We start from the raw sequence: 20,198 nt of genomic DNA, 5'->3' as shown, positions 1-20,198 counted from the left end.
ACGCCTTCGAGTGCCACTGATTAGATGCCATGCTGATTGCAAGATGCTATCAAATTACCCCAGAAAAGATCCATCAAAACCGAGATACGGGATTTACTCTGGACAGGGTCATAGTTATACCAAAGATCAAGGCAGAACTAACACAGGACTGGCAGCAGACATGACTCCCTCAGTCCCCTCGACTATGCGCGCAGCATACATTGCAGAGGTATGTCAAGCCAGCTAAGAGCTTTATGAAAACATGTACACCAATCTCACACTCCCAGTATAACAAGCCCTACGCCCTGAATGAGAGCCGAGCCACGCCCACGCCTGGCCCAGAGGACCTCCTCATCCGAGTCCACGCCGCAGGCTTCTGCCACTCGGACGCCCAAGCCCTCCAAGGCCAGTTCCGCACACCATCACCCCTAGGCCTCATCCCCTCGCACGAGATTGCCGGCGTCATCGCCGCCACCGGCGCCTCATACCAAGGCCAGTTCAAAATCGGCGACAGGGTGGGCATCCTCAACTTCAAGCACGCCTGTGGCACATGTCCCGGCTGCCGTCTGCGCAAGCGCACCACCTCCAACAAGCCCTCGGATCCACGGTTCTGCGATAACAGAGAGACCGCTGGCTTTCTCCACGATGGCGGCTTTGCAGACTATGCCGTTGGAGACCCCGAGACGACCGTCCGCTTGCCAGATGGTATGTCCTTTGCGCAAGCCGCGCCGCTCATGTGCGCCGGCGCCACGGTCTGGGGTTCCCTCGAGCGCGCCACAGAGGGTCTCGCCAAGGGGGACACGATAGCCATTGTCGGCGTCGGTGGGCTGGGCCATTTAGGCGTGCAGTTCGCCAAGGCGCTGGGCTTCCAGGTCATTGCCGTGGACAGCAGACAGGCTGGTCGCGATCTAGCCATGGAGATGGACAACCGGTCCCTCCAACCGGATCTGGTGGTCGACTCGTCCGACCCCACAACGGCGTCGGAGCAGATCTATCGCTTCACGAACAACGAGGGTGTCGCGGCGGCTGTGGTCTGCACCGACTCCATCGCCGCCAACCGATGGGCTCTCCAACTGCTTCGGATTGGAGGCACGCTCGGTCTGCTGGGGCTGCCGCCTACGCCGTGGCAGTTTGACGCTGATGTGATCGTCTTCAAGGAGCTGTCGATTCGGGGTAGCTACGTCGCTGGGCGGGACGCCACGGAGCGCATGCTGGAGGTTGTGGAGGAGGCTGGGGTGCGCAGCCAGGTTACAGAGATTGGATACGAGAGGATTCCGGAGATTATGGAGTTGTACGAGGATAGGGAGTTCAAGGGGCGTCTGGTTGTCAACATGGCGGATTGATGGGAGTTGGAGGTGTTGGAGGTAGTAGGTAGATGGACTCATGGAGTAGAAGATGATGATGAATGCTCCAGCCTCCAAGCCTCCAACGCCGCTCCAAGGCGCGATCCATCGGAGAAGGCCGTCTCTCGAGTCAACCTCTGAATTGGATAGTAATCTATCCGTAGTATTCTGGTAACTGACGTCTGTCCTTGGAGTCCATGACTCCATTGTCCGCATACAAAGCCTTAATCTCAACGTCAAGTCTATTCTCACCCACACAAACGCAGTATCATCCGCCATGTCCGTCTTCTTCAAGGAGATATCGCCGTACGTCCAGCGGCTCACTCTATGCCATGACTTGTATTAACGCAACCCAGAAACAACCCGGTCAAAAATGGAGACGTAGAGTCTCTCTTATCACCTCTCCATCTCACAGTTCCACCATCAGAGTCCCAGGACTACACAACCCTCCTGGCTGCTGTCCACGACTGCGCAGAGCGTATAGAAAGTCTGCCAGACTACCAGCCTGTCCCAGACACAGCCCGGTTCCCCCGCGAGAACATCCATCTCCCCACACCTTCAGAGCAAAAGTATGGCGCGGCATGGGCACACAAGTTCACCATCCCCGGTGACGAGACCTCCACCTCAGCTCTCAAAGGCAAGACCGTATGCATAAAAGACTGTATCGCCGTGGCAGGCGTTCCGCAATTCTACGGTAGCAACGCCTTTCCAGCATGGACGCCAAGTACCGACGCCACTGTCGTGACGAGGGTCCTTGAGAATGGCGCCAGCGTCGTGGGCACGGCGACGTGCGAGAACTTTTGCAACTCAACGTCGAGTTTCACATCCGCCCAGGGCACGGTGCACAATCCCCATCGGGAAGGCTACTCTGCCGGTGGAAGTACCTCGGGCGGCGCGGCGCTGGTGACGGGTGGCCTCGTTGATCTCGCCATTGGCACGGATCAGGGCGGGAGTATCCGCGTCCCAGCATCACTGTGTGGATGTGTGGGCTTCAAGCCGACGCATGGCCTCGTGCCGTACACGGGCATCACCAGTGGTGATCAGGTGGATGACCACGCTGGTCCGCTGGGGCGAACCGTATCGGATGTCGCGGCGTGTCTCGACGCAATAGCTGGATACGACGGTATCGACGACCGATCAATCGCGGCTAGACCACCCGGGTCTTACTCCTTCGCCAAGAGTCTTGCCAGGGGCAGCCGTCGTCTGGACGGTATCAAGATTGGTGTCTTGAAAGAAGGCTACCAGAGCGAGCTCGTCCAGCCGGGCGTGCGGACCGCCTTCTTCTCCGCCATCCAGCGTCTCCAAGCACTCGGTGCCACGATCGAGGAGATCTCCATCCCTCTGCACAAGGAGGGCCCCTCAATATGGACCATCCAGCAACGCATCTCCGGCGCAGCTGGCATCCTAGGCCACGCCCATGGACGCAGGGGTCTCTACCTCACCGACTTTGAACACACGCGTCTGCCCTGGACAGCCGCCAACTTTGCCAAGCTCTTCCCGTCGACCAAGAACACCGTCATCAACGGCCTCTACCTTTCACAGCAGTTCCCCGGCCTCTACGCCAAGACGATGAACATTGGGCGGCAGATTAGCGACGCGTACCAGCGGCAGTTTGCCCAGTACGACGCTATCGTCATGCCGACGACGCCCTTTGTCGCGCCCCGGCACGGGACCCGGGACAATGTCCTCAAGAGCTTCGAGCCGAGCATGGGCATGACGACCAACACGGCCGTCTTCAACGTCACGGGCCACCCGGCGCTGTCCATGCCCGTCGGCTGGGCGAGGAATGTTGAGGGGGAGGTCGAGCTGCCCGTGGGCCTGCAGATTGTCGGTGGGCTGTGGCAGGAGGACAAGGTGCTCGGTGTGGCGGCGGCGTTGGAGGCGAGCTTTGACTGGAGGGCTACCCAGGAGAAGGTGGTAGAGGCGCGTCTTGGGATCCAGGAGAAGATCAATGGGCATGTGCCGTCTGTGCGGGAGGTGACGGAGCGCGTTGAGATATCCACATAGATAGATGTGATTGAGCAATACTTGAATATCGCTCTCAGCTACTGATCTTGTGATTGTCTCTTTGACGAGCTGCCTTCAATGCATGCTCCTTCAGTCACAACAAGGACCTAGTTAATGGTATACCCTCCATCCACCACCAACGCATGCCCCTGCACAAACGCCGCCTCCTTGCTGCTCAGAAAGACGACCGTGTCCGCGACCTCCTCGGGCGTGCCCATCCTCCCCATGGGCGCAATCTCAATCGCGCTCCTCAGCCTGTCCTCCACCTCCCTGCTCCCCGTGGTCATGGGCGTCGCAATGACCCCCGGACACACGCAGTTCACCCTAATCTGATCTTTCGAATAATCAGTGGCGTCCGCGCGCGTCATGTTGATAATAGCAGACTTGGAGCCGCAGTACGCCGCCGCTGCTGGACGCGCGACGACGCCCAGCTGCGACGCGACGTGCACAATGGCGCCACGCTGCTTCCTGTGCGCGTCCAGCGGTGTTTGGGTGATCATGTGGCCCAGCACGGCGCGCGAGACGAGCCATGTGCCGCGGTAGTTGACCCTGTTGATCTGGTCAAACTCGTCCACCGTGGCCTCGTGCGAGCGCAGACCCTTGCCGAGGATGCCCGCGCATTGGACGGAGTAGTCCACGCGACCAAACGTGCCAATGGCATCTTTGACGAAGCGGGCGACAAAGGACTCGTCCGAGACGTCGCCTGACGTGGAGAAGATCTCGGCGGATGGGTTCAGGGCGCGCACCGCGTCGTGGGTGGAGGAGAGCGACCGGGCGTTGAGGTCGGTGATGGCGAAGCGTGTGCAGCCGTTGATGGCGAATGCCTTGGCGACGGCGGCGCCGATGCCTAGAGCTTGTGTGAGTCTTGGATCTCTGTTCTGATGCTCGGGACGTACCTGTCCCACCAGCGCCTGTGATGAGGGCGACACCGGGTAGGCGGGAGGAGATGGTCATTTTCATCCGCTCACGATAGTGTCTCAATCAAGATCCGTAGTACGTGCAGTCGGAGTCAAATGTCCCCAACATGAACGTCGTCAGCACTGGATATGCTGTATTCATGTTCCCTAGACGACGTCTAGACGGCCTCGCCATCACAGCTGACCCCATCGTCGACCTCAGGCTCGCGTGCCGCCTCCAACTTGAATGCGACGCTACCCCATCCAAGACACGCATGCCAGCAGCGGCCAGCTTACGGCCGACGCATCCGTCTCCAACGCATCATTTTCTCACTGGACCCTTTATCAATTATTATCATTATTGCATGCATCTAACGCTAACAAACCTAAAAAAATAATCGCGCGAGTCAGGCGCCTGCGACTCCAACTTAAGCCACAGAGGCCCCCGTCCGCCTCCATGCCGGCATTTCCCATTTTTTCCCTCCCCCTTCCCACAAACATCTCCAACACCTCTCGTGCTCACGACGACTCCATGGCGTGAATGGGGCACGCCACTGTCAAATCACTGAATCATACTGCGTACCGCGCCCTGCCCTTGATGGGGACGCGTCGACACGATGCTCGCCTCTCCAAATAAGCGTCGTCGGATGAATGGAGATGTCCATGGGGCCCTTGCTGGCGCTGGGCCTGGAGCAGCAGGCAACGTCCGCATGTGCCCCCATTGCGGACGCACGTTTAAGCGGACGGAGCATCTGGAGCGCCATGTGCGAACGCGTGAGTGATACCCCAGAGAGTTCGTCTCTGCCTTGTGGGACTCTGTTACGCTCAACGTCATCTCGTCGGTATCATGTGTGCTGATGGGAGCCAGACACCAAGGAGAAGCCCTTTCTGTGTCACTGTGGGGCTGCCTTTGCGAGACGTGACCTCCTGACGAGGCACTTTCGCGTCGCGGACCATGGTGAGCAGCCCACGCCCTCGGACAAGTCGTCCGGCGGAGGGACGCAGGAGCCCAATGTCGTCCACATCAACGTGAGACCTGGAGTAGATCGGCATGACGCGGGCGAGGCTGATATCGCGGCTGCCGTGTCCCTGTCTGGGTTGAGTGGTGATCCGTGGCATGCGCAGCAGGGGCCACCTCCGCCTCCGACTCAACACGAGATCAACCCTGATCTACCACATCAAGGCCTCCAGGAGCAAGGCATACCTCCTCCGCCGTTACATAACCAACACAGCGCCCCCCTCCCCCATGAGGTGCCGCACCCACAGCCGATAGCACACCAGCCCATGCCAGGACCCCTCGACGACCAGAGACGCAATGGGTTCATGGACACGGGCCAGTTTGTGCCGGGCGTCCTGTCACCTCAGCTCTTTGACGGGAGCGTCGACTTTGACCCGCACTTTCGCGAGTTTGCCAACTTTCTGGACGGCGTCGGCCTGCCCACCGAATGGAGTCCCTACTTCAACAACCCGGAGAGCACCATTGACCCAGGTCTGAAGGAAGACGGCGGCGAGGCGGTCTCGCCCAAGTCGGGGCCTCGGACTCGCGCTGGGACGCCCTTTAGCTCATGGCTCCCGTCTGCGCCGACGGGCAACAGGATAGCCAACTACGTCTCCATCACTGACAGTGCGTGCCACCACCCTGCCCTCTCTCCTCGTCACCATCCAGCTAACACCGACACGCAGACCCACGAGCCATTGACCCAGAGACACGCCCCTTTAAGATCACCGAGGACCAGCGCAGCAAGCTGCTTGCCTCCCTCGAACCACTCGCGCCTCTCCTCCCACCTGGCTTCCGCCTCCCCTCGCGGCACGCCCTAACGCGCTACATCACCTCCTTCTTCGAGGGGTTCCACTCCCACATGCCCTTCATCCACCCGCCGACATGGCACATTCTCGAGCACCCGCTCGAAATCATCTTGGGCGTCGCCGCCATTGGCGCGCAGTACTGCTTCGAGCATCGCGTCTCTGCGCGTCTCTTCTACTCGGGCAAGGCCATCCTTATGGAGCGTCTGGGTCGGGGTGCCGATGGTCTCGGACCCCGGACGCGCTCCTTCATGACGCTCAACTCCCCGGGCACCATGGGTCTCAACGGCATCGACGGCGGCATCAACGCTGTCGAGACGGTCCGTGCGCTCATCACACTCATGGGCTTTGCGACATGGGAGCCCACCTCGACCATGGTGCAGGAGTCGTTCAGTCTGCAGGGTCTGCTCACGCACGTCCTGCGCGACATTGGCCTCGACGAGACGGAAGCCTCATCGCCCGAGGCGAGTGTCCCCGAGGGCGAGGGGCTCGAGCACGAGTGGCGCGTCTGGGTCGACGCTGAATCCCATCGGCGCACCAAGCTCATTGCCTTTTCGTTCCTGCACACCCACAGCATCGCGTACAACGTGTACCCCGTCCTGCGCAGCAACGAGGTGAATTTAAGGCTTCCCTGCGCAACCAAGGAGTGGAAGGCGCCCACGCCCCAGCTCTGGCACGCCGCGAGGCGCGAGGTTGGTCGCCAGCAGCTCTACTTCCAGGAGGCGCTGAGCGTTCTGCTGAGGAACAAGGAGTGCGCGGCCGCCCTGGATCCCATCCCCACGCCGCTGGGGAATTATGTCCTGCTTCACGGGCTGCTGCAGCGGATCCATATCGTGCGGGATCTGAGTCTGCCGGTGATGAGTAGTTCTGCTGCGCTGCCGGCGGAGGAGGTAGAGAAGCTGGAGCGTGGGCTTCGTTCGTGGACGTCTGGGTGGCAGCAGGCCCCTGAGTCCACTTTAGATCCTAACAACGAGAATGGGCCGATCCCATTCACGTCGTCCTCGCTGCTCGCGCTCGCATACGTGCGGATCTACCTCCACCTGGGTCCCTACCGACATCTCGAGACACGGGATCCGCACCGTATCGCATCGGCCATCTTCCAGAGTCCAGACATTGAGCGCAGCGACGGCGTGATTGCCGCGCTGCTGTACACGGCGCACATGATTAGCATACCGGTGCGTCTGGGCGTCGATCGCGTCGCGCGGAGTCAGGCGTTCTTCTGGAGTGTGCGGCATAGTCTGGCGAGTCTGGACTGTGGTGTGTTGCTGAGCAAGTGGCTGTCTCGGCTGGGCGACACTGTGGCATCGTCGCCTCTGCGTGGTAGGTTTTCCTTTCGATTGAAGAATCACATATACTGACCCCCCCAGACAGCGAGGATCGCATCCTGCATTGGGTCCGCTGCATCGTCGAGGAGGCCTACCAGGGCGTCGACTTTCACGAGGAGCACGACATTCCCCAGTTTCTGGATTTCCGCGATCCGTCCAACCTCAGCCTGGCGGTGATCAAGATCTGGGCGCACTTTTTCAAGAGTAACACGCAGTGGCCGTTTATCAACATTATCGGCCAGAGTCTGGAGCGGTACCGCGATATGCTGGTGCAGAAGCGGCTGCGGGAGATGGCGAGGGTGCAGTGACTGGAAGTGTTGATTGCATCGTTGATATTGGTCTTTGATGAGACAACACACATGGATGATACCAGGTCTCTCTTTTCCGGATCCATTTCATGAGCGATGCATGACCTCGACTGTCAAACTGCCCTTGATTGACGTGACTAGTCGCGTGCTGGGTGCGTACAGCCAACACCCAAACTATCTGTCACCAGGTGTTCAAGTTCGCAGGCTTCATGTTCTTCATGCGTGCATGCGTGCATGCGGGTTGGCAATACCAATATTGAAGGAATGCTTGCCTCAAGATCGAAGAACGGGACACTTGTGCCTCTTTCATCGATGTCATGTTGCCACTCGATAGAAGCGAGCATGACCACCGTTTGTCCCTCGACGCTTGACACGCCACAAACAACTCGAACAAGCGCTTCTCGCCAATTATTCTTAACAAAGGTCCATATCTGTGTATGACTGTTTAATGTTTCCTAAACCCTAATTTCAACCCATACTCTAGGGCTCGACACCTGATTCGCCAAGTATTCCTGGTTTTCATCCGGCCCTCACCCACCGCTGACTTCAAGATCAACCAAGAACGCGACCAGGTCCTATCAAAAGTCCCAGAAGCCGCTCGAACTTTCAAAAATCTTTTCAAAGCACAGTGACTGGCTCTTGAATTCACCCTAACGTTGACGAGTGACTTGCCCAAGCACCTCGAGCGAGTGATCGCGGCGTTTCAAGTATCCTCGAACTACAAAAGCTTCCAATCCAAACACGATCCTTTTCCCTTTCTCTCTCTTTGTCACCCTCGAAGTATAAACAGAGCTCAAGCTCCTATTTCTCTAACTGATCGAATTCAGTGACTTTGCTCTTCAGTCCGCTCCCAGCTTCTGCTCCCAATCCTCCACATCGACAGCCACCGCTTCTCGCCTCGACAATGACGCCCACAGACAAGAACAAATCTGACACCCCCGATGAGCAGCAGGACGCTTTCGCAGGCTCGCTGACTTCGGACCTCCTCGAGTCCCTGCGTGAGTCAACCACGGCTGAACCATGTCAACCCAGCACCAGCCGCAACAGCATCGTTCCAACTCGCCATAGAAGCCTCTCGCACGCTCAGACTCCTCAACGTGTTCCAACGGTTACAGCTTCAATTAGTACCCTTTCGCGCTCTCTCAAACGGGCTTCCACCCCTTGACAATCGACCAATCCATCTGGTCGCCCCAGGCCAACGAACTACCAGCGTCCTCGTCACTTCTCAGTCCATTCACTGCGAGGACACGCACCAACACTGGGAGTTCCGAGCTTCCTGCATTGAGTACGACCATTCTATCTCTCCCCCTCTCTATCTTGACTAACATCCCACACCAGCTGAATCGGGCTCATCCCCTCCATCCCGTCCGTCACCACAGGATGCCTCGCATCGTGATCCCGCTCTGGGAAACATCCAGCCAACCCCTGGCGGACATTACAATCAGACGCACACATATGAAGGGCAACCGATGGCTCAGATGCATAGGGCAGTCCCCAATCGACAGTCCACCTTCGCTCAACATTGGCCTGCGCCCCTGACGGCCCCAACATCACCCACCAGCACTGTCCGCCCTCTCTTTTCCACCACCGCAAGCTCGATTCTGGCGACGGGGGAAGGGATATCGGCGCTGGAACACATCGTACAAGAACACATGCGGCTCACAAATCCTCCCCCTATTCCTATGTCTCCACCGCCCCCCTCAAACCATCAGCATGGCCCTCCTCCAACCATGCCCACACGCACATTCGATCCCGTAGCACCTCGTCGTCCAGGCCAGCGTCATTCCTATATCCCCATGCACGCCGTCACGAATCGCAACACCCGCCCGTCACACCAGCCACCAACCCCCCACCGCCCAATCCTCCCCGGGACAGCCACGGGTGGTCCATCCGGTCCGCTGTCCACCTTCTCGCCCGCCTACCAGGGCCAGCACTCGCACCAAAACGCCTCGGCCAACATCCCCGACGCCCTCAACTGTGCTGTCTGGGTGCGCAACCTGCCCCCGGACGTGACGTACCACGAGCTCCTCTCGACGATCCGCCATATAGGCCGCGTCTGGTGCAGCTACATCAACGAGCCCGACTATATCCGGCACGCCACCGCCGCCGCCAAAATCGTCTTCTTCCAACCGGATGCTGCGCAGCGGTACCTTGTCCACGTCAACTCCATGCGTCCCGCCATCCGTGGCTTCGCGGTGCGCGTGGCGTACAACCGCGTCAAGATCCCTGCGCAGCTGGACCACGGCATAAACGCCAGCCGGTGCATTATCGTCACCGGCACAAAGGCGTTCGCCCGGTGGACGAACCTCGAGGCATGGTTTCAACGACTCTTTGTGTTCCAAGTCGACGAGGCCTAGGATGTCAACGTCGCCGGCGCGGAGGGGGATATCGCGGTCGTGGAGGTACGCTTTGGGAGCTTTCGCCACCAGGCGTCGGCGGCACGCCTGGCGCTGAAATATGAGCGGCCGGCGGGGTTCTTCAAGGTCGAGTACAGCGCTGATCCGTGCGAGGTGGGCGTCGAGGTTACCCAGCCCTATGTCACGGCGATTGCCCATAGACGCGTGGCTGGCATCATGGACGAGCACACGCCTGGTGCGCGTAGTTGATCAGGCCTTGGACTTGGCTCCGCCCTTATGGGTGTGTGTGGCTGTGGCTGTGGCATTGACTCTGATGTGTGAGGACGAGGTGTGGTATTGATCGTGGCTCGATATTCAATGACGGAATATTACAGGGCGATGCTCAGAAGCATCTGACAAACCCGGTTTACAATGGCCCAGCCGTTCAAAAGAGCAGCTATACAGATTGAAAGATGGGCTGGCTATGGTTTGCGCGATGATGGAGTCCTCTGAAATACCTGCCATAGACTCGTCTGGGTCAAGAAACATGTTTTGAATATCTTCAGATATATCAATATCAATATATCATACAATTCATCCTATCAAATTCACAACTGCGAAGCAGTTTCACCCTCCAACTCATTCCTTCAACTCTGCCATTCCGTCCTCCTTGTGCACAACCATGCCATCGTCCCCCAGCGCTGTCTTGCTGGGCGCCTCGCCAGGAATTCCCATGCTTTTGTCCCAGTGTAACAAAATCTTGGGCCCGGTGAACAGCTTGTCAATCTGCTCGAGACTGAGCCACTGGGTCTCGGGGTAGCAGAAGTAGATGAGCGGGATGAAGCCCAAGTTGAAGACGCAGAAATAAACATATGTCTTCCAGCCAATACTGTCGATGGAGACGGGCGTGATCATGACCACCAGAAAAGTGAAAACCCAGTTGGACGCCGTCGAGAGTGCAGCGGCGCGGGTTCGGATCGCCAGGGGGGCGTACTCGGCAGGCACTGCTCGTGTTAGTCTATAGATCAGGTTGGAACGTCCTCAAGAAACATACATAACCATGGAATGGCCAGTAGACCCACGGCAAAGAAGAAGTTGAAGAGGAACAGCATGACAGCCGCGACAATACCTGTCGCACGTCCCCCGTCCGAGACTGTCCCAGCCAACACAGCCATACAGCAACATTGTCCGGCGGCAGCGAACAGCATGAGCTTTCTTCGTCCCAGCCTGTCAATGATCCAGATGGGGATGAGAGACGAGAGGAAGTAGGCGATGCCGTTGAAGCCCGCCAGGAGGAGGGACATGTCGTGAGACATGCCCATGGACTTTTGGAAGATGACGGGGGCGTACTAAATATGATCTTGTCAGCAACGCTCACAACAAGAAGTTATGAAAACTCACATAAGTTATCAAATTTATGCCAGAAATTTGTTGCATAAACTGGCCACCCAACCCTAAAAGCGTCCTGATGAGGAACTTTTGCTCGCCATTCTTGAGGATCATGGCGAAGCTCCCCGCCTGGGCTGCTTCACGCTCCTCCTTGACGGCATGCTGAATCTCGGCCACGGTGCGGCTCAGCTCCTCGTCATCAATGCTCCTAGTCTTGCAGTCCTTCTGGACGGCCCAGAGGATCTTTCTGGCCTCGTCGTGGCGGTCGTGCGCGATAAGCCAGCGCGGCGACTCAGGCAGGACAAGCATGCCAACAAACGTGACGACGGCAAAGAAAATCTGCAGCGCAAGCGGGAAACGAAACTGCGCGTCATTCGAGACAAAGGACATGCCATAATCAACCCAGTACGACAGCATGACGCCAAAGATGTTGATAGCCAGCTCAATGGCCAGACCACGTCCACGGTTCTTGGCCTTCATGAGCTCCGAGTGCCAGACGGGAATGGTGCTCGTGTTCATGCCATTGCCGATGCCGGCCACGACACGGCCGACGATCATCTGGGGGATACCAAAGGCGGCGGCCTGCAGGGCGGCGCCGATGCTGAGGATGACGCAGCCGAGCATGACGCACTTGCGGCGGCCGAGGCGCTCGCCAAAGAGGAAGCAGAAGATGGCGCCGAGGAAGCAGCCAATTTCGTAGATGGCGACCACGAGGCCCTGGAGCGTGGGCGAGCCGGTGCCCGTGTCGGTGGTGTCGATCTCGGGGAACGTCTTGACAAAGGCGTAGCCCGTGAGCAAGCCGGACATGACGCCCTGGTCTGGGTGGCAGGGTCAGTACATGTACGGTCTTTGGCGAAAGTGGTCAGGGGCAATTACCATAGCCGAATAAGAGGAAGCCGCTTCCTGAGGTGGCCGTAATGGCCCAGTTGAGGGCACGCCCAGTGAGGATGGTCATCGTGGTGGTTGCATGGATGTCATGCAGACCAGGACCGTGGGAATGGGGGACACGGGTCTATTTGTACTCTTCCTGGTGCTGGGCAATGAGATCCCATCACGATGGATGCCTGCGGGATGTTGGACTATGTTGGTCCAAGTTTCTGCCCTGCGACTCTGTCTTTGCGTGCTAGTACAAGCCTGCGAGGCCTCCCCACATGGGGTCTCCAGACTCAGAGTCCAGCTGGGGCGGCATTTGGCCCCCTTGGGGTCTGCCATGGTCGAGAAGAGAAGGAGGAAGCGAGAGGGTGTCGCGAGTCAGTTGGCGCCGCTTAAGCGTCGTCGCGAAGCTGTATGCGCCTCACCATCTGGAGATCGTCTCCGCATGAGGTAGGTGTGAGCGAGGGGGGCGGCATCGCGTGGTGGAGGTGGGGAGAATGGCTAAGATCGACGGATGGTGTGCGCTTGGGACTTCTTTGTTGAGTAGAAGAGGTGTTGGAGGCGCTGAGACGCAAGTCGACGCGCCATGAAGTTCCATCGCGTGGTGCTGCCGTCTAGTCTGCCGTGTCCAGGGTAGCCTGCATGATTTTGCCTTCCCTCGGCTATTCCTGCCCAAAACGAACCAACATCATCTCCATCCAGTTCCTCCCCCACAACATCCACATCTTCATCCCTCGCTCACTCGCCATGCCTGCCTCGCCATGGCCAAGAATCGACGCACGCGCACGGGCTGCCTAGGGTGCCGACGCAAGAAGCGCAAATGCGACGAGGTCCACCCCCGATGCGGAACATGCATGCGTCGCGACGAGCCCTGCCACTGGGGCCTCAAGGTCACCTTTCGGGAGGAGAACGCGCTGGGACTCGACGAGATGCACCCCAGCATGCGCAAGGGCCGACTGCGTCGCGCACGTGGCGGCTATGAGATCCTGGACGTGACCGGCGAGGTCATCCGTGACCATGAGCGCGACGTCGAGCTGATGAGGGAGGACGACCTACTCAGGGACGGCGACGACGACGAGTCCCCCATCACACCGCAGCACACCGACATCGCAGTTGCCAGTCTCATCCATCTCAGCCGCGGCGGGCGCTCTGAGCCCGTACCAGGTCCACTGCCACCCTTGGGCGATGATGACCTGCTACAGTTCCCTCCGCCCTATCTACAGGTCTTCACACCAGAGGGCTCACTCGAGGATGGCGTTTTCATGCCCGGATCAGCGTACGCTGAGCTACATACCACGCTCCGCCATCACCTGATCCAGGAGGTCCGGTCCAACGTACCGACACGTGCCGCGACACCTGAAGACCAGCCTCTGCCCGACTCATCGGAAGAATCAGCGCGCGCCTCACTCGCGCCCGTCGACACGCCTCTCCTCACGAGCGAGGAAGAGATTGTGCTGTGGCGGAACTGGATCGACGAGGTGGCGCCGTGGCTGGACAAGTTCGACAACCTTCGTCACTTTCAGAACATCATCCCCTGCATGGCCTCGTCGCATCCCCATCTGCGCTACGCCATCCTGGCCCTGTCCGCGCGCCAGATCGAGCTCAAGGAGACTACGCGGGCCACGGGGCAGAGCCTCTCGCTTTACCAGCAGGCTATCCACCTCCTCCTACCCGAGCTGCCCACGCGAAGCACCGCCGTGATCGCGTCTTGTGTCATTCTCTGCGTCTTGGAGATGGGGTCCTGCTCCCCAAAGGCGTGGCGACGCCACCTCGATGGATGCGCGAGTCTCATGCTTGCCGTGGGCATACACGGGTTCGTGGGCGGCGTCGAGCAGGCTCTCTTCTGGTGCTTTGCGCGCATGGACGTCTGCGGCGGCCTCATCTCCTCCGTCAAGACCCTCATCCCCATCACGCACTGGGTACTGCTACCAGGGGGTCCCGATCTCGAGGCCACCGTCCAGCTGTTCAAGGCCAAGCAGGAATTTGACGAGTGGGCCAACTACTCGGCCTTCCTCCTGGGCCAGGTGCTCGATCTCGTGGCGCCCACGCCGTCCGCGCCCCTCGACACACCGTCTCGCACGGATCCGTCGTTCAGAGACCGATGGCTACAGCTATGGAGCTACCTCATCGAATGGCACGCCCTCCGCCCCGCGCCGCTGTATCCCATCCTCACCATCCCCTCGGCCCATCCGTTCCCCAAGATCCTCTACTCCAACGGGGCCGCCATCTCGGGCAACCAGCTGCACCACACCGCGTCCATCCTCATGCTGCAGGCCCAACCACCCGGTCTGCGTCTCGCCCCGAAACCGCGGAGTATTCTCTGGCACGCGCGCCAGGTCTGCGCCATCAGCATGAGCAATGACCACCACGGCGCGTGGACCAACTGCGTGCAGCCGCTGTGGATCGCGGGGCGGTGCATGAGCAGCCGAGAGGAGCACCGGGCCATTGTCGAGTGTCTGGAGCGCATCGAGCGCGAGAGCGGCTGGAAGACGCAGTGGCGCGTCGATGACCTCAAGGAGTTCTGGGGGGATCTGGAGTGAGCTGTCTTGCATGAGGATCGTCAGAATAAGAGAGGCGCTACTGCTACCCCGTGGGGGGAGTGGTGCAAGCGCGCCACTGAGAAAAAGTCGGGGGGATATGTGCCTTGTCGATCATGTCGGCAGCGTTGCATCGCAGCTCGCTCACGACCCCGATTGGATGGGCTAGATCGTCGTCAGGCCTCGTTTTCGTATTAAGCATCGAATGCTTGACGCTCCAGTAGGAAGACTCGTTGACTCGAGGGGATGCTTTATGCGTAACCGGTGGAGACAATGGGCGATTAACAGTATAAAAGGGGGCCGACTCGAAGAGAACCTGAGAGGCACGACAACAGACAACCCAAACATCATGCTTCTCCCCAAGACACTGGCCCTGGCCGCCTTGGTCAGCCAAGTCCTCGCGCAGCCCGCCCCCTTCCCGCTCTCTTCTCTGAAGCTGCTCCCCTCTCGATGGATGTCCAACCAGGACCGCACGTTGAGCTACCTCCTCGACGTCGACGTTGACCGTCTGCTGTACAACTTCCGCGCCAACCACGGCCTCGACACCCAGGATGTCACTGTCAACGGTGGCTGGGACGCACCCGATTTCCCCTTCCGCACGCATGTCCAGGGCCACTTCCTGACGGCGTGGTCGCACTGTTGGGCCGTGCTCTCAAACGAAGAGTGCAAGTCGCGCGCCGAGTACTTTGTCCAGGAGTTGGCCAAGTGCCAGGCGAACAATGAGGAGGCTGGCTTCGGCACGGGCTACCTCAGCGGGTTCCCCGAGTCGGAGTTTGCCAAGGTCGAGGACAGGACGCTGGACAATGGCAACGTCCCGTACTACTCTATCCACAAGACCATGGCCGGCCTGCTCGACGTGTACCGCCAACTGCAGGATGAGACAGCCCTCGAGGTGCTCGTTCGCATGGGCGACTGGGTCGACGCACGCAGCGCCGCCCTGAGCGAGGCGCAGATGCAGGAGATGCTGCAGACCGAGTACGGCGGCATCAACGACATCTTTGCCCAGATGTACCTCGAGACGGGGACAGCCAAGTGGCTCGACGTGGCCCAGCGGTTCGACCACCACCGCATCTTCAACCCCCTCGCCGAGGGCCGCGACGAGCTCGCCGGCCTACACGCCAACACCCAAGCCCAAAAGCTCATTGGCGTCTGGCACGAGTACGAGGCGACCAACGACACGTACTACCTCGACGTCGCCCGGAACGCGTGGTCCCTCGTCGTGCACGCGCACTCGTATGCGGTCGGCGGCAACTCGCAGGCCGAGCACTTTCGCGACCCGGACGCCATCTCCACGTATCTCGACGAGGACACGTGCGAGACGTGCAACACGTACAACATGCTCAAGCTGACGCGCGCGCTGTTTACGCATGACCCGGATGGCACAACGACCTACTTTGACTTTTACGAGCGCGCCCTGCTGAACCACTTGCTGGGCGTGCAGCACCCGCAGAGCGAGCACGGGCATATTACCTACTTTACGCCCCTGAACCCAGGCGGCCGGCGCGGTGTCGGGCCTGCGTGGGGTGGCGGCACGTACAGCACCGACTATGACAGTTTCTGGTGCTGTCAGGGGACCAGCCTCGAGACCAACACCAAGTTCATGGACTCCATCTACTGGCAGGATGAAGACGTCTTGTACGTGAACCTGTTCATCTCGTCAGAGGTGCAGTGGGACAAGGTCACGGTGCGGCAGGAGACCAACTTCCCTGTCGAGGATACGACCACGCTTACAGTTGATGGCGATGGTGACTTCGAGGTGCGCCTCCGGATCCCAAGTTGGACAGCCGGTGACGCATCGCTCACGGTCAACGGCGAGGTCAGCGATGTTGTCCTTGACGCAGGGCGCTACGCCTCCGTTCAAAGGACATGGTCGTCGGGAGACAAAGTAGAACTCACGCTACCCATGGATCTGCACACGATCCCGGCCAACGACGACCCCAACGTCGCCGCGCTGGCGTACGGACCCACGGTGCTGTCGGGGAAGTACGGGGATCGATCTCTCGACGCGCTGCCGGTGCTGGATGTGAACAGCGTCGAAAAGGTGAGTGAGGGATTGGTGTTTGAGGGCAAGGCGGATGGCGAGACGGTTGAGCTGGGTGGGTTTTATGATGCGCACGATGTGAACTATAACGTGTACTGGCGGTTGAGCGAGTAAGAGATGCAGTATGTAGTGATTATGAATGGGAATTGTAGTCAATATCGTATTCCATTACTTATCTGTCTGTCCGCCCTTTTGTATGTAACCATTTGATTGCTTGGGTATAACTCATCCACCTCATAATAAATGCCTTTCACGCCATGCGCCAAATCGATTCAAAGAAGATATTCCGCCCTCTCACTCTACGCCTCGCTGCGACGGGGCGTCGCGTAGCCCGTAGCGACGTCGTAGTAGAGATTGGTGGCAGCCGTCACGGACTCGTGGTGCTCACGGGCCATCTGTGCCACCTTGCGCCAGGCGCGCTTGCTGAGGTCGCGTGTCTTGGAGTGTCCCTTTGTGGACGATGCCGATGAGCTGGAAGCGGTCGAGGTTGTGGAGAGCTTGGGTGCGTCCTGCTTGGCGCGGGTGATGGTGGATGCGGAGGAGACAGAGTCGAAGGACTGCCGGGTAGCCATTTTGGTTATTGGGTGTGCTTTGGTGGTGTTGGCGTAAGGTGGGACAGTGCAGTGAATTGATCAGATGGATGGATTGTTTGATTGCTTGCTTTGGACGTTGCTTGATTGGAAGATCTGAATGATGAATCATATATTGATCGATAAAGAGCCGTCTAGACGTCTTTATATACTCTAGCATCGATAGTGTGCCATTCCACAGTATCGACCTCGACATGCCATCGTCAATAGAGTCATCAAGCAAGGCGCACGCGACGATGTGAGTAATCGATGGATTTCGCAGCAACAGAGTATTACAATGCCGCAGGGCGCGTGGCAGCTTAGAAATGGGTCTTGTCGACCAGCGCGCCCTTCAGATGTCATTGTCCGAATGCGGGGGCTCCAATGTCAAGTGTCCAGCGTCCAGCTTGCATGTGCTGATGTGACCATGATTGCATAATCAGACAGTGGCTGGATAATTGCCTTTTGCCGATGGCTGCATAGCGCTGATTGTCATGTCATCCGCAATCAGTCATCAAACGGCTGTCGAGGCTGAAGGGCTGAAGGGTGCGTGCGCCCTTTCTGGGTCGCGTATCCATTATTGGCGCCATGTCATATCATGTCATGTCATGTCGAATAAAAAACTAAATAAAAAAAGACCCAGAGGGCGTCGAACAATTGATCTAGGCCGACGCGCTTGTCAATTGATCCCTGCGATGTCGGAGCTGGACAGGTCGCAACGTCAAGCTGCACTGCTGGGTTCAATGTTGAATCTGTGACCAGACTAGACAATCGAGTCAGAGTCTCTCTGCAGTCAATTCATACTTGCAAGTGCACATAGGAAGATATCACGAGCTCATCTACTCTTCTGAAGGCTGCCATGCCTTCATGTTGTCCCGAGTCGACCCCACGACCAGGCCCCCAGGGCCCAGGGGCTGCGACAGGCATGAAGCACTATCGAAACAAACATGTTTCACGGTTATTTTGCGTTATTTTGACGGTTGAACAGGACTATCGATCGAACCGCAACATCGATTTCAATGTCACCACTATAGGAGCAATTCTTACGTCGATTACGTCCCGATCAGACACGCATGCAACTGCATTGGAACTCCATCAATTCTCTCCTAGTCTATGACAACAATATACAGGTAATAGAAGCAGGCCGTCTTATGACCCCGAAAAATTATCTTCACGAGCCAGCACTCGGTGAACTCGGGCACATCTGCCCCGGAAGCAAAGCATCTAGGCCATCCTGGAAGCACGGCGGGCCTTGGCGGAGCGCTTGCTCTTCCTGCTGCGGCGCTTGAGCTTGCAGCCCTCCTCGGGGGCCTCAGGCGCAGGCGTCTCGGGAGCAGCAGTGGCAGTGGGCTCGGTCACGGCACTGGTGGGCACGACGACAGTCGACAGGGTGGTGATGCTGGGGGCGGGCGTGGACTCCACGGGCGCGGACGGGGTGGGCTCAGGAGCAGTCGAAGGCTCGGGCGCAGTCGTAGGCTCAGGGGCAGTCGAAGGCTCAGCAGGCGAACCGCTGCCACCCTCGGCGCTCCAGACCTCTGGGCCGGGAATGTCATAGGTGCCGTCAAAGTTGTAGAGGTTGAAGACGATGCCGGGGTCCTGGTAGGTGTAGTCGACGTTGAAGTCAAAGCCCTGGTCGGGGACGGCGTCGCCATCGCCCGAGACCTCGATCTGGACGCACGAGGGGTAGAACTGGGCGCCACGGGCCGGGTTGTCCTCAAAGGCGGTGTCGGACTCGTGGTGGGCGATGATCTCCTGGCGGAAGAGGTACTTGCCGGGGGCGAGGGCGGCGGGGATGGTAAAGTCCTGCTTGCCGTTGTTGGCCTTGATCTTGTCGACGGCCCACTGGGTGCCGTCGAAGCCGTCCTCGGCGACCTTTGTCCAGATGGGACCGGTGCCGTCGTCCTCGGTGAAGGCGGCGACCCAGGTGATGATGGGACCCTGGTGGCTGCCGTCGATAATGTCGTCGTTGCGGTTGTCGTGCTGCCACTCAAAGCTGAGGGTGTCGCCGGCGGCGGCCGAGACGAACTCGGGCGCGACCTTGGCGCCGTTGACGTTGCAGACGAGGTCGGGCGAGGCGAGGTCCTTGACGGGGCTGTTGTTGGGGGGCGTGCGGATGTAGACGTTGCGGCCGTCGCCCTGGTCCTCGCCGTTGACCCAGACGCCGTACATGGTGGCGTGGGCGGCGACGGAGCTGGCCATGGCCAGCGTGGCCAGCGCGGAGATCATGTTGGAGTGCATGTTGATTGTTGATGGAGATTCTTCTTGGTTGGGCTGCTGTAAAGGAGTGTACTTGGGCCGTCGGTGTAATGAGCGGTAGGACTGAGTAGTCAAGGACGTCGAGCCCTTTGGAAGTTGGATGAATGAACGGCGCAGCCGGTGAAGGAGAGTTACTGGTAAAGAAGGATAGCAGCAAGAAGAAGCTGAGAGACTGATGCTGGCTTCCAAGCTTGGAGGAGGAGGAGGAGGATGTATCCGCCTTTATATCCAACCTCGCCCTGTGAGAGACCTGCCAACTCATGTCCAGCGTAGGCCCCAGTTCCTCCTTGCCAACAAGTTCTTTGACTGATGTGGTTTCATGCCCCGTTATTGTCACCGTCAAGCGAAACGCCAGCATGCGCCAAGCATCGCGGCGGCGGCTGCATCATCCATGTCGCCCAGGCAGGCAACGAACCAGGATGCTGCGGTTGCTGATTAGGCTCATCGAGTCTGCGAGCCAAAGTCAAACTCAAACTCAAACTGGCGAAATGAAACCAAGAAGCTAGAACCCCCTCGGCCTGATCCGAGATGATGCT

At 58.9% G+C, this 20,198-nt stretch overlaps 7 protein-coding genes across 7 annotated transcripts; 5 read left to right on the top strand and 2 right to left on the bottom strand.

Annotated features, from left to right (window-relative positions):
- Positions 1 to 160: 160 nt before the first annotated feature.
- On the top strand, positions 161 to 1,322 carry F5Z01DRAFT_622269 (chaperonin 10-like protein; the record flags this gene model as incomplete). The annotated part of the gene is made up of 2 exons (XM_046261253.1): positions 161 to 208; positions 267 to 1,322. 2 exons carry the CDS (start codon positions 161 to 163, stop codon positions 1,320 to 1,322), a joined length of 1,104 nt encoding a protein of 367 aa, XP_046118429.1.
- Positions 1,323 to 1,599: 277 nt separating this feature from the next.
- Positions 1,600 to 7,661, top strand: F5Z01DRAFT_622155 (amidase signature domain-containing protein; the record flags this gene model as incomplete). Its single annotated transcript, XM_046261241.1, has 8 exons — positions 1,600 to 1,628; positions 1,679 to 3,236; positions 3,509 to 3,692; positions 4,925 to 4,999; positions 5,094 to 5,439; positions 5,536 to 5,849; positions 5,909 to 7,345; positions 7,372 to 7,661. 8 exons carry the CDS (start codon positions 1,600 to 1,602, stop codon positions 7,659 to 7,661), a joined length of 4,233 nt encoding a protein of 1,410 aa, XP_046118428.1.
- A 904-nt stretch (positions 7,662 to 8,565) lies between these two features.
- Positions 8,566 to 10,018, top strand: F5Z01DRAFT_636578 (uncharacterized protein; the record flags this gene model as incomplete). Its single annotated transcript, XM_046262222.1, has 4 exons — positions 8,566 to 8,659; positions 8,694 to 8,758; positions 8,787 to 8,946; positions 9,000 to 10,018. 4 exons carry the CDS (start codon positions 8,566 to 8,568, stop codon positions 10,016 to 10,018), a joined length of 1,338 nt encoding a protein of 445 aa, XP_046118427.1.
- Positions 10,019 to 10,573: 555 nt separating this feature from the next.
- F5Z01DRAFT_108501 (general substrate transporter) lies at positions 10,574 to 12,680 on the bottom strand. The gene is made up of 4 exons (XM_046257381.1): positions 12,263 to 12,680; positions 11,399 to 12,204; positions 11,052 to 11,346; positions 10,574 to 11,001 (listed from the first exon to the last, which is right to left on the bottom strand). Exons 1-4 carry the CDS (start codon positions 12,339 to 12,341, stop codon positions 10,637 to 10,639), a joined length of 1,545 nt encoding a protein of 514 aa, XP_046118426.1. The 5' UTR covers positions 12,342 to 12,680; the 3' UTR covers positions 10,574 to 10,636.
- On the top strand, positions 12,607 to 14,900 carry F5Z01DRAFT_108640 (C6 zinc finger domain-containing protein). The gene has a single exon (XM_046257383.1). The coding sequence runs from the start codon at positions 13,021 to 13,023 to the stop codon at positions 14,797 to 14,799; it is 1,779 nt and encodes a 592-aa protein (XP_046118425.1). The 5' UTR covers positions 12,607 to 13,020; the 3' UTR covers positions 14,800 to 14,900.
- A 245-nt stretch (positions 14,901 to 15,145) lies between these two features.
- F5Z01DRAFT_622184 (uncharacterized protein) lies at positions 15,146 to 16,951 on the top strand (the record flags this gene model as incomplete). Its single annotated transcript, XM_046261246.1, has 1 exon — positions 15,146 to 16,951. One exon carries the CDS (start codon positions 15,146 to 15,148, stop codon positions 16,949 to 16,951), a length of 1,806 nt encoding a protein of 601 aa, XP_046118424.1.
- Positions 16,952 to 18,630: 1,679 nt separating this feature from the next.
- Positions 18,631 to 19,632, bottom strand: F5Z01DRAFT_622188 (glycosyl hydrolase family 61-domain-containing protein; the record flags this gene model as incomplete). The annotated part of the gene is made up of 1 exon (XM_046261247.1): positions 18,631 to 19,632. One exon carries the CDS (start codon positions 19,630 to 19,632, stop codon positions 18,631 to 18,633), a length of 1,002 nt encoding a protein of 333 aa, XP_046118423.1.
- Between the last annotated feature and the right edge of the window lie 566 nt (positions 19,633 to 20,198).

The sequence above is a fragment of the Emericellopsis atlantica genome (assembly GCF_019669845.1).
Source record: "Emericellopsis atlantica unplaced genomic scaffold F5Z01scaffold_13, whole genome shotgun sequence".
Taxonomy (NCBI): domain Eukaryota; kingdom Fungi; phylum Ascomycota; class Sordariomycetes; order Hypocreales; family Bionectriaceae; genus Emericellopsis; species Emericellopsis atlantica.
The sequence above is the reverse complement of the archived record's forward strand: the minus strand, read 5'-3'. Positions and strand labels throughout refer to the sequence as shown.